Genomic DNA, 14,020 nt, shown 5'->3' on the forward strand with positions numbered 1-14,020 from the left:
AATTAGCTTTTTAAACTGCCCACACCATATATAGAGGTCCGATGGGCAGTTCCTTACTGGATAGTGATCCTTGGCTTTGTGCACTGCACCATCATCAAAAATACTCACTGGCTCTTGAGTAATGTATGATGCTAGAAGCTAATCTAGAGCCATGGGAATGTCTTGACAATCACTTACTAGAGAATGTCCAGGAATGTCCACTATCCACAAATGAACTACCCATCTGACCACTCTACTATCATTTATATATGGCAAGTGCTGGTTTCAAAACCAAATTTCAGGCCCCCGAGAGCGGCTGAGCAATTAGGGCTGTATGTGTAGCTTGCCCCCCTGTCAGCGTCCCTGCCACTCTACTGGTTTAGTAGCTGCACGGACACTGACAGATATCAATTAAAGGGGTTGTACCAAGATTTCAAGTTATCCCCTATCCACAGGGGGTAACTTGCTGATTGGTGGGCGTCTCACCTTTGAGACCCCCGCCTATCTCAAGAATGGGGTCCGAGCATGCATGTTCAGCACTCCAATCATTTCAATGGGGCTAACAGAAATACTTGAGCACTTGCACTTTTTCGATTGTCCCACTGAAAGTGAATTAAGTGCCAGCAGGCTTCTGCGACTGGTGCTCCATTTACTCATCTTCTCCGTGAGGGTGGTGCAGTAACCATGCAGTGGACAGAATGGAGGACACGTGAACCCTGTTCTAGTGATTAGCGGGGGTCACAGTGGTGAGACTCCCATGATCAGCAAGTTATCCCCTATCCTGTGGATAGAAGATAATTAGTAATCTTGGTAAACCCCTTTACTCTTTCCAAAAATTCTTCACAGTACTTGGAGGTCCATTTTTCTGAAAAAATGCTCCAAATCCTCTGCATAGAAATATATTTCAAACTTAATTTTCTGGCTGACTGCAGCCACCACAATAAGGAGCTTTAGAAATTTACTGCATTATGTTTTATTCCTATCTTTAATGTATCAACACTATGCAGTAAGCTATTAATGCTTCATTCACATCTGTGCCAGAGGATCCATTTGTAGGTTCCGACACAGATCTGACCTAATATCTCAGGTGAAATAATGCAGCATACGGCTCTATTTCATCCAGGAAATTTGGGGTTGCATGCCAGAATGGGGTCAATGGGGTCCATATAACGCTGGTCAGGTCCAGCATGTACAGTTCCAGTATTTTCATGGTTCTGCCCCTATAAAGGAGCTGAAGAACAAAAGTCATAACTGAGGCCTCACACAGGCATGAATGAGTTCTACATTCCATTTAGCTGTGGCTGTAGGCAAAAATTTCAGTTTTAAATATATTTTTTTGCAGGAGGTTTTGAACTCTTTTATAAAAAAATAAAATGGAAAAATCGACCATTATAAAGAGATTTTAAGAAATAGGTTAAAAGTGGAAAAGTTTTAGGCAGGTGAGAAAAATGCTGCAAAGTAAGAATGCTTTCAAATATAGAAGTTATGATAGTTTATTTGTGTCAGTTAACAAAATGCAAAGTCAATGAACAAAAGAGAAATCTAAATCACCTCAATCAGGACTCTGTGGGGCCATATCATCACTTCCAGGACTCCTTGTTTTTCATTACACTGAAGATTGTTCTTAATGACATTGGCTGGATGTTTGGGGTCACTGTTCTGCTGCACATAAATGTAAACGCCTCCCTGATGGTATTACGTGAATGCTAAGTATCTACCTGTGTTTTTCAGCATTGAGGACACCATTAATCCTAACCAAATCTCCAACTCTATTTTCTGAAATGCAGGCCAAACTTGCAACAAACTGCCACCTTACTCCACACTCATAATTGTACCGCTCTTCTCCATGCTTCACTGTTGCCTGCAGACACTCATTATTGCACTGCTCTCCACCATGCTTCACTGCTGCCTGCAGACACTCATTATTGTACTGCTCTCCACCATGCTTTACTGTTGTCTGCAGACACTCATTATTGTACCGCTCTCCACCATGCTTCACTGCTGCCTGCAGACACTCATTATTGTACCACTCTCCACCATGCTTTACTGTTATCTGCAGACACTCATTATTGTACCGCTCTCCACCATGCTTCACTGCTGCCTGCAGACACTCATTATTGTACTGCTCTCCACCATGCTTTACTGTTGTCTGCAGACACTCATTATTGTACCGCTCTCCACCATGCTTCACTGCTGCCTGCAGACACTCATTATTGTACTGCTCTCCACCATGCTTTACTGTTGTCTGCAGACACTCATTATTGTACCGCTCTCCACCATGCTTCACTGCTGCCTGCAGACACTCATTATTGTACTGCTCTCCACCATGCTTTACTGTTGTCTGCAGACACTCATTATTGTACCGCTCTCCACCATGCTTCACTGCTGCCTGCAGACACTCATTATTGTACCGCTCTCTACCATGCTTCACTGGTGCCTGCAGACACTCATTATTGTACCACTCTCCACCATTCTTCACTGTTGCCTGCAGACACTCATTATTGTACCACTCTCCACCATGCTTCACTGCTGCCTGCAGACACTCATTATTGTACCACTCTCCACCATTCTTCACTGTTGCCTGCAGACAATCATTATTGTACCACTCTCCACCTTTCTTCACTGCTGCCTGCAGACACTCATTATTGTACCACTCTCCACCATGCTTCACTGCTGCCTGCAGACACTCATTATTGTACCACTCTCCACCATTCTTCACTGTTGCCTGCAGACACTCATTATTGTACCACTCTCCACCATGCTTCACTGTTGCCTGTAGACACTCATTATTGTACCGCTCTTCACCATGCTTCACTGCTGCCTGCAGACACTCATTATTGTACCACTCTCCACCATTCTTCACTGCTGCCTGCAGACACTCATTATTGTACCACTCTCCACCATGCTTTACTGTTGTCTGCAGACACTCATTATTGTACCGCTCTCCAGCCCTTCAACAAACAAACTGCCTTCTGTTACAGCCAAATATTTCAATGTTTTACTCATCAGTCCAGAGCACCTGCTGCCATTTATCTGCACACTGGTTCATATGCTTTCATGCATAGTTGAGTCGCTTGGCCTTGTTTCTACATCAAATGTGTGTTTTTTTGGCTATAATTGTTTCACGAAGACCACTTCTGACCAGACTTCATTGAACACTAGATGTGTGTACCTGGTGCCACTGCTTTCTGCCAGTTCTGATTTCCAATTTCAAAGTATAGTGAGCATGATGTGTCTTTCAATTGCTGCACTGCTTCCTTGGCCAACCAGCATTGCCGATTGCTTTGTTCTTCTTCAAAAGAGCTTGAACAGCACATCTTGAAACCCCAGTCTGCTTTGAGATCTTTGTTTGGGGGAGAGACCTTACTGATGCTGCATAACAACCTTGTGTCATGTTGCGGTGCTCAGTCTTGCCATGGTGTATGACCTGTGACATGAAACTGTCTTCACCTTTGTGACAGAGTTTGGCTGTTCCTCCCCTAGTTTTAAGCCTCCTGCACAGCTGTTTCTGTTTCAGTTAATGACTGTGTTTTAATCTACATATCAATAATGATAAAACCCTACAAAATCCCTGACTGTGTGCGAGTGTATCTAGAAGAACTGATGCTGTTTTGAAGGTAAAGGGCGGTCACACCAAACATTGATTTGATTCATTCACTTTTGTTCATTCACTTTGCATTTTGTTGATTGACAAAAATAAACTATTAATGCTTCTATTTTTGAAAGCATTCTTACTTTGCAGCAGTTTTTCAACACCTGCCTAAACCGTTTGCACAGTACTGTAATTCTTTTCAAGGAGGGCACTCACTTTAAAGAGAACTTCTTGCCTATATATTCTTCTATACAGCTTTTATATACTGACACACATTCTTCTTTTCTAAACTGTTCTTATTATTTTTGATGGTAGATTTCTTTTTTCATTTTATTTGTTGCATGATTATGAGGGTGGCTATCTTGCCAGAGCTGCTGTTAACAGCATTCAAAATATGCTTACCAGAAGCAACATGGTCCATAAGTAACATTAAATTGGAAATATTCATTGACCTGTTCATAGGTCATTGAGCAGGGAGGGGGAGGAGGGGAGCTGTGTCCATCTCTTATTGTAAGCTGTAGGTCCTCTGTATATATATATACATATATATATATATATATATATATATATATGGTGTTACCTTTCATCGTAATCCTACCAGTGATGATAATGAGATGACTGTTGAAAAGTAATCTCTAACTAAAGGAAATATCAGGCTCTTAAAACGATATTCCAATTTCAGCAAGTTATCCTTTAACCCTAGTATAGGAAATAAATTGCTGATCATGGGGGTCTGACCCCTGCAACACCACCGATGCAGAGAAATTGTCCCTGACATGTCCTGAAATTTTAACAGTAGTGGTCGCACATGTGTGCCACCGCACCATTTACTTCACTGGGATCACCTAAGATGGCAGAGTTCAAGCACCTGGCATCCAGTGGGCCCATTGAAGTGATCTCTAGCAGTTGCCATTGTAGTGAATAGCTCAGAGTTGTGCATGTGTGGCCACCAATGTGAAAATTCAAGGAGCAGTTTGACCCCCATTGATTGGCAAGGTATTCCCTATCCTGTGGCCTGGTGATAGCTTGCTGATATATGAATAGCCTTTTAAGTGACTCACTTGCCATCCAGAGTAAAAACTGCAGGATTTCAGGATTTTTTGTAAAAAAAACAAATCTAGATAATGACTTGGCAAATTTTTAAAAAATCACCAAAAATTCTTAAAAATGTGTTTAACATACCGTAAAAACATTGCCTGATGATACATTCCCTTTATGGTAGACATAAAATATAATTAGAGATGAGCGAGTATACTCGCTAAAGGCAATTGTTCGAGCGAGCATTGCCTTTAGCGAGTACCTGCCCGCTCGAGATGGAAGGTTTGGGTGCCATCAGCGGGCAGGGAGCTGCGGGGGGAGAGCGGGGCGGAACAGAGAGGAGATCTCTCCCTCCCTCTCTCCCCCCCCCCCCGCTCCCTCCTGCTGACTGCTGCTACTCACCGCTCCCCCGCGCCGGCACCCGAACCTGCCGTCTCGAGCGGGCAGGTACTCACTAAAGGCAATGCTCGCTCGAGCAATTGCCTTTATCGAGTATACGCGCTCATCTCTAAATATAATATATCAGTAATCAAACTTGCAAATACCTTAATGGCTCCTGTTGATATTTGGATCTCATGAAGTTTTCTCATAGTTCCATCCCTGTCTACAAAATAAGATGATGCCAAATGATGCAAAGACTCCACACTCTGGTTTCCATTTCCGCCATGACGATCCAAGCGGCTCTTGTCCATATACATCGTCAGCGCCTCCTCACCTGCACAGAGTCAAACACAGTGACAATGGTTAAACTAAGATGAATCCAATAATTCTAGGTATAATAGCTTCATTTTATAAATGGCAGCAGTGTTGTCAATTAATGCATCACAAGCAATTAAGATAGAGATTATCATTTTAGTCCATTTTATATATTTAATTTAATCAGTGAAAGAAAGAAAATGTTCTTTTCTAAAATGGCTTTAAATCATTCTGTCATTCTTTGTCTAGCTAACTGCAAATTAGATTATGCAGTTAATTGGAATTAGAATCATCCTGGATGGTTATAGTTACAATATTTTCGAGATATAAACTATATATGGTATTTTTCATTGGAAAAACATGAAAAGAGCTTAAAAGAAAACGGATGCATTTTTAGTGACTACACAGTGCCTGCTGTAGGATAATGCATATGAATTAATAATGCCATTTCTATGTGTTTGTGAATTACCTGTATATTACGGTAATACATGTGTTCTGCTTTTTGCTGAGTAGGCATAATGTGAAAACTGTGTGCTCTGAGCCAATCAGATGCCTTTCCCTGCTGCGCCACTCTTTCATGCTATTTCACTGTAAGGGCTCCTTCACACGGGCGCTGTGATTTTCGGCCACCCGCATCACAGACAAAAATCACATGAACGAGAAGCAGCCATGACCAAGTCCCGTTTTATCGCCCTTGCAGAAGGCTGGGGCTGTGACGCATATATGCCGCAGCCTGGGTTAGCATGGGGTGCAGGAAGGGAGATTAGCTCTGCTAAACTCCTTTCCCCTCACCCCCTTTCCACCCCTTGCCAACTGTCGGCAAAGGGAGGGGGTTTGAGCTAATGTGCTAAACCCCTGCCCCCACCCATTGCTGGCAGCCATTAAGGGATGGAGAGTGGATGGGAGTTTAGCGAAGCTAGTGCGCTAATCTCCCACCATTTCCTGCCTCCTTTCTTCACCTTCAGCCGCAAAGGGGGGGAGATGGGGAGGGAAGGTGAAGGAAGTTTAGTAGAGATGTTGCTAAACTCCCTCCCACCTCCCTTTACACCTCCCTTTCCCATAGGAGCCAGCAGGAATATGCTCCAAATGCGCTATCTTTTTACGATTTTACGCAATGGAAATTGCCCATCTGAACAGATGCATTGGAATCCAATGCATAAGATGGTCGCGATTTTCGGCCACGATAAAACATTTGTGTGAAGGCAGCCTAAGGCACAGGCGGAAAAACGGAAGATGCATCCGTGACTTGGTCATGGCTGCCTCTCATTAATGCAAATTTCGGCCATGCTGCGGCCATGATGCAGGCGGCCGAGAAATGCAGCACCCGTGTGAAGGAGCCCTTACACTGAGCAGGAACTGCAGCTACATCTCCCTCCTCTATCCTCCCTGTCTTCTAATTACCGTTTTACGCTACATAGGTTTATTTTTGAGTGGGGACATTTCAAAATATTTACAGAGCTTGGAAGCAGGAAAAAGGAAGATGAAGAAGATGCGACCTTCCTCAACAAGATATATAAATATATGCTACAGTAAACAGTCTAGTTAAAATGGCCTCAGGATACAAAATTTTCAGCATATAATGCCCTTTTCCTGGCTACCGTCTCTTAAATACAATTTAAAGAGACTCTGTTAGCTACTTTTAGCCCTATAAGATATGCTTATGACTGAAAGTAGGTGAACCATGGAGTAGGGTGATGTAAGTTTTATATTTATCTCCCTGTCGTTTCCCCCAATGCTGGCACTGGAAGCCACCACTCATTGCATTGAGAGGCGCACTAAGTAGCCTGTCCATTCTAATTTTATGATAGGTGGACTACTTAGCAGCGCCAATCAATGCATTGAGCAGCAATTTCCCATGCTGACTCTGGGGGAGCAACGGGGAAGGTAAGTATTAAACTACATTCCTGGACTCCACAAGTCACCTACATTCAGTCCATAAGCGTAGCTTGTAGAACTAAATGTAGGTGACAGAGTCTCTTTAACCCGTTTAGGACCAGCCACAGTAAATTTACGGCAGCTGGTCCTGGGCTTCGAGCAACGCCGATAGTAAAATTACGGCGGTGCTTTAAGTCTCCTGCCTCTGCAATCAGTCAGGGGCAGGAATGGGTTATCAGCTGTTAGTGATTTTTAACCCTTCTTGCCTTCTGCTTCCCCGATATACAGTGCTCAATGAGCACTGTATGGGGAAAGTGAAAGTAACATGTACTTTCACTACGGGAGCCTCGGAGGGTCATGTGACCTCCCGGGATTCCCGGCTACTGCAGAGCTGGAGGGTCAGACTAGACCCTGGCAGCTCTGCAAGTGACTAATGTCACCACAGGGGTTGCTTTCCCCTGTAACTAGGGCTCCTATGGATGCCCCAGCTACAGTGGGAAAGTGTCAAATAAAGAAGAAAAAAAAATATGTGAATGTCCTCCAGAGGTCTTACATGACGTCATGGGGGACATAGATAGTAAAAAAAAAAACACAATTACACACATCAGTAAGACAAAATAACAGAAGAAAACAACAATACATACAAAAGAAAGAGAATAACACAAAGCAGACGCCAACAAAAACCGTCGCCGTATGCGCCCTATAAACCAAAACCATACATACTATATATCAAAATGTCTGAAACAAATAGAGGAACCCATTCCTTTACTTTATTTTAGTGTAAATTTACAAATAATTAAAAAAATATATATAAATGTTAAAAAAATGAATTTTTTTAGCTTCTTACCCACAATAAAACTAAAAAACGGGGGGAAAAGTCAGTGAAAAAGATATAAAAAAAATTAGTCCTATATGTCACGGGGAAAAAAACGCAGCAAAAATAATTTTGGTAGCTAAAGGAAAAAAAATAGAGCAGTAAAACCGCCACATGGGTAAAATCCCTAAAAAGTGTCTGGTCCTTAAGGTACAAAACAGCTTGGTCCTTAAGGGGTTAACATACAACGTCGCAAAACAGTCTGGATCTGCGCCATGTGCACTTTGCTGGAAAAGCCAGCCAATCAGCATTGGCATTTGACTGGTAAAACTCCTGTATTATTGAAGTGCATGCAATAACTAGCTATTTAGTAGCCTTTCTCTACAGTACAATAGTGTACTTCATGTTCGGGATTGCTTTTTATTTGCACCAGGATGAATTGATCCTTTGGACAGAAGGTGAGAACAATTCAATTTAGTTTTTCTGGTATATCTACTTCACAGGACCTCAACATAGAAAATGAATTACATCTTCCCGTAGTTCATTCTGACTATTATATGTAAGGACTATCTTTATCTGTATTAGTTGTCTGCTTAAGTTTCTTTAATCCTCATTTTGTATTACCTTTAGTTGACATTTTGGAAACTTCGAAACCAAGTGGGTCATTCCATGCCAAATCATCGGAAAAGAATGAACTTTTCAACCCAACCATCGCAGATTTTCATCAAATTTGGTAGGACAGTAGAGGGCATGAACTAACACACAGCTGGAAAATTTCAGTCCTCAATGATACACTGTATTCTTACAGCAACCGGGAGGAACACAGTGATTGTGAAGCTATTACAAGTAGTGGGAAAACCAGTTTAATATTTTTTGCACTCCTGTTCCCAAAGCATTCCCAAAATGAAATTTACACCAAGGAGAGATAATATTTACCTGTATAACATACTGGATTACCAAAAAAATGAACATACACCTTTTTAGATATTCAAGGTCAAAGTTTGCATCTTGTGACCTTGAAATGAAGACTGTTACACTGTATTATAAAACAAATTAGCTTTAAAATTAGCCGATGATGAAAGCTCTATCGTTGTTAGAAGGTAAGTTATGACAATTTTTTGTTGACCCGGTAAGCATAAAGTTCACATTTTTTTTCATGTTTTCAACCCTGCTGTATGACTACTGTGTATCACTGAAGGCTAAAACTTTACATCTATACGTTACTTTATGCCCTCAACCCTCCTACCAAATTTCATGAAAATCTGAGACGGTTGGGTTGTGAGCTGTGATGATTTGGCATGGAATGGCCCAATTACAAGCTTTCCATAGAGTTAAGGTTCCAACAATATTTTCCATATACAGTGTAGCCAATTAATATTGTATATTGAGGAATCACAGTAGATTATAAATATGATTGTTTTTGTTGGGCTGTACAATATCTGCTGGGTAATATATTTGAAGTAACTGAATGATATTATTTAATTGTCATAACTTCTATTTATATTTCACTAAATCTTCATAGACAAAGCTATATTCAAATACTTAGGCTCATTCTGATTTTTTGTTATCCATGAAATTTGAGGACTTCATTTTGCAGGCGAAATCAGACCCGGCCATGGGCGTAAGGCCGAAATGGGGGAAGAGAACCCCATACATACTGTAGATATCAGCTTCTTCAGACCCAAATCAAGTTGTTATTGGTCTTAAAGCTTACCTAATAGAGATGAGCGAGTATACTCGCTAAGGCACATTACTCGAGCGAGTAGTGCCTTAGCCGAGTATCTCCCCGCTCGTTTCTAAAGATTCGGGGGCCGGGGAGCAGCAGGGGAGAGCAGGGAGGAATGGTGGGGAGTTCTCTCTCTCCCTCTCTCCCCCACCTGCTCCTTGCCGCAACTCACCTGTCACCCGCGCCGACCCCCGAATCTTTAGAGACGAGTGGGGAGATACTCGGCTAAGGCACTACTCGCTCGAGTAACGTGCCTTAGCGAGTATACTTGCTCATCTCTAATACCTAACTTTTCAGACAACTTATGCTCATATAATCACCTGTGTGTGTGTTGTTAATATTTGTAATATACCTTCATTAAAAATATTTTTGTTTTACTACTGCAAATCTAGGCTGAAGTGAAGTCCCTCTGCAATCCACTGCTTGTCATTAGGCATTCAACTACCCTAGAAACTGGGACATTAGGGCATCTTAGCTGTGAGAGAGGGACTGTCTTCACAGGCTCATCTTCCCTGCAGTCACACAGCTCTCGGATCTGCAGTCAGTACTGAAGATTTATCATCCTGTTCTTGGCAACAAAAGTTGCAAAATATGGCATAGGCCTGACTTGTGCTACCATTTTTTGACTTTTTTTGATCACTATGCCCCTCTGCGCCACTTTCGCAAAAAAGGGACTTGGCTTGTTGGGGTGGAACTGCATGATTTTATGCGGATCGGCTGCGCATCTGCACACCTCCATAAACTCCTAAGGGGCATTAGGTGCGCAAATATACACAAAAATAGAGCACGTTGCGTATATTTTTATGTGCCAATCTTGTGCACTAAAACACATAATGTAAGGGAACCCATTAAAATCAATGACGTAGTGTATGTAATATAGCTATATTATACTGACAGTCTCAGCAGATCAGTCTAAAACAACTAGCCATTCAATGTTCTGATGTTCAAAATGCCTAATATTTTACCGACCTCCCTTTATTTTGATGTAATCTATTCTTATCTCAATAACCAGCCTGCATCTCCTTCCGCTCTCTGTGGATATCCTAAACCTCATGGTAGAAAATAGACGTCAGCACTTTTTAGATTTAAGCATAAAGCTTTGGCTCTATTAGTTTAATATAGATTTGACATTCTGATAAGTGATTTTTTTGTATTGTAAAGGCAATTGGAGGGAATTTATTCAGACTGGCATCTTTTCATGGTCAAGATCTTCCCCAAGTGGGGGCTTATTATCCACATCTAGGACTATCTTACGATATGGTTGTGGTATCACCAACTGCACAAAAAAGTCCCCCCCCCCCCCTCAGTATTTTGTCTAATGAATATAGCATATCCTGATTTATTGTCATGGATGGGAACTGTTCCCTGGTTAAAGAGTACCTGCGCTTTTACTTCGGAGCGCTCTTGCTCCATCATCCGTTTTCCACTTTTTCTGGTAGCTGAAGACATCCCCATTGCTGAAGTTGCCTAAAATGGTCAACAGAGTAGAAGCACTCCGAAGTGAAAGTGCATGTACTCTTAGCGTGGCTTCACAGGAGCGTGTTTTTGTGAGTGCATGCGCGCGCACAAAAACGCCCTTCTATTAGAACCAATGCATTCCCTATGGTGTGTGCACATGTCCGTGCTTTACAGGTGTGTGCCTGTAAAGATAGGACATGCGTGCACCATAGGGAATGTCCGCATTGCCTTTAATAAAACCGTGGCTTCTGATGGTGGCTCCATTGAAGGCAATGGTCTGCCGGCAACCATTGAATTGTTTTTCAGGAAAGGGGTTTAGCTATAAGCCCTTCCCTGAAAAACAAAAATTTTAGTGTAAAAAAAATAAAAATAAAAATAAATATTTACCTCTCTGTGCTGCACAGTGCTCAGCCAATCAGAGGCAGCCCATTCAGCAGGTAGGAGAAGAGCGACTGAGCTCTGGCAGCTAAGGAAAGTTGAGTATTTTTTTATCATCATTTTTTTCTTGTTTTTCAGGGAAGGGCTTATATTTAAAGCCCTTCCCCGAAAAACAATTACAGGATGCCGGCAGCTTGATCCACTACCGCAGCTGTCATCTGTGACAGCTGGGGTATGGAATTCTTTATTCCACACAGGGATGAAGAATTCCTTTGCTGCATCTGTCACAGATGTGGCAGGTGCAGCAGGGAATTCTTTTTCCTCACGGGGATAAAGGAAACATCGGCCACATGCGGCAGATGTGTTCTTTATCCCTACGGAGACACGGCAGCTGAATAGGTAAGTTTTTTTTTTCTTTTTTACACTAAAATGGATGTTTTTTAAGGAAGGGCTTACATGTAAAGCCCTTCCCTGAAAAACAATTCAGTGGTGCTGGCAAACCATTGCCTTCGATGGAGCCACTGGCAGCATTGAAGGCAATGCACGGACCTTCATACACTCGTGTTTTTGCGCGTACATAGGTGCGCACCTATGTACGCACAAAAACACGCTTGTGTGAAGCCTTCCTTAAAGTGTTAAACGGTGAGCACCAATGCTTAAACGTTTCCATGACCCTTGTCAATGTGAGATGTCAAGGTAGAGCAGTCCCAAATTTTTCACAAAACACATCTAGACCAGGCATATCTGTAATTCCATCTTACTCTGTGCCATTATCTAGTTCACTGGTCATCCCTATTGTTGGTACCTCAGCATCCTACTCAATTGGTTTAGGACTGATCACAGGACACTTTAACATCATTAACTCTTACAGTGGAGGTTACAGTTTTGTTTCTCCCCAGACCTCCATCTTAGCAGAATCACACTCCATAGTTGAAGTAGTAAGGGAACAATTTGGAGAACTATGTCCTTGCCCATTATATTGTCAGCACTGCATGCAGCACCCTACTCTCAGCTTGAGGGCCAGGTCTGAACCTTCCTGTCCCTATGGAATCAATTCCAGCCTTCACTTCTAATAAAGGGGACAAATTGTGGCCTTGTCACTATATGAGAGCAATTTCTATTGACAGAGCAAGTAAAAACAGGATGCACCTTCAGAAGTTCGAGGTGGCCAAATCTATTTCTGGCCAAGATTTTTTTTGTGGAAAGATCCACTTTATCCCCTAAATAAAAAAAAAACAGGGATTGATTTCTAATTTCTAAGAAGCTTTTTTAAATTGTTGCCTACAGCAACCTGGATAATGTATGTTCATTTGGAAGGAGGTAGATATGACCACAAACTCCATAGAAATCTATAGAAATTGATCCCCATGGGTGAGATGAAATGGGGTTTGGATGAAGCAAACGTAAAAGAAAAGAGTATAGAATTTTATTTTGAGCGCCAACCAAGCATAAAGAAACATTTTTGAACATCTTTCTTGAAGCTCGCTACCAAAAGGAACTGGAAAGAAGCTCCTAAATCTTTTTAATGCCTGAATGTCCGGACACCTTAGAATTGTGCACCAATTTTAGAACATCAAGTTGTGCTATTTCTGGTATGCGGAATCGAAGTGGCATCCAGAATCCATCTTTGAAGAAGAGATTGACATTTTTTGAGAGGAAGATTAAACAATGACTCTTGCTCTTATCTATCATTAAGTAATCTCAGGAATTGTTTTGAATGAGTAGCACCTACAACGTTCTTTTCAGATACAATTGTGCTGTCAGACTTGTCTTTCTGTGGAAGCTCAGAGAACATCCTGGTTAGAGCAGCAGCTTTATCATTTTTTGATCCAGGTCAATATATAATCACAAAATTAAATTGAGAAAAGAATAAACTTGATCTTGCTTGTCTGGAGGATAATCTTTTGGGGTCATACATGAATTTTAGTTTTTTATGATTAGTAAGTACAGATAGGGTGATTTCACATCTGCATCGGAACCTCTGGACTTAGGATCCGTCATAGATGCAGTTGAAATACTCAGAAGAAAAAGCGCTGCAAGCAGGGCTTTTTCTTCTGTCCAAAAGTTGGGCAGTTGAGCAGAACATGGGCAGACCCCATTATAGTCCAAAGGGTCCGCCTGGCGCTGTTTGGTTCCGTCCAGAGACAGAACTGTTTACCCGCGAGGATTCTCTTTTCCTGCTTCCCGAATGGAACAGGAAAGTAGGATCTGCTGTGCAGATGGGAAAGTACCTTTACAGAATCAGGAATCCCCCAAAAAGATATTTCCAGTTTTCCACTCAAAAAATGCATTTTAATTGCCAGCAGTTCTTTATTTCCATTATCATAGTTTCCTACAGATGAGGACATTTGACGAGAAACGCAAGGGTGTAATAAGATCTAGTTTCCAACGCGGGCAAAGCTGCCTCTACTACAGAACCAGATGCATCAACCTTGACAGTAAAAGCCAACATGGAATTTCTGGA

At 41.9% G+C, this 14,020-nt stretch overlaps 1 protein-coding gene across 1 annotated transcript in view; it reads right to left on the bottom strand.

Annotated features, from left to right (window-relative positions):
* BRINP1 (BMP/retinoic acid inducible neural specific 1) overlaps positions 1-14,020 on the bottom strand; it is a 199,661-nt gene that overhangs the window by 56,935 nt on the left and 128,706 nt on the right. Inside the window, exon 4 of the mRNA XM_066579784.1 lies at positions 5,155-5,324. Coding sequence (XP_066435881.1) covers positions 5,155-5,324 — 170 coding nt within the window. The remainder of the gene's footprint in view (positions 1-5,154; positions 5,325-14,020) is intronic.

Source organism: Eleutherodactylus coqui, chromosome 10, assembly GCF_035609145.1.
Source record: "Eleutherodactylus coqui strain aEleCoq1 chromosome 10, aEleCoq1.hap1, whole genome shotgun sequence".
NCBI lineage: Eukaryota > Metazoa > Chordata > Amphibia > Anura > Eleutherodactylidae > Eleutherodactylus > Eleutherodactylus coqui.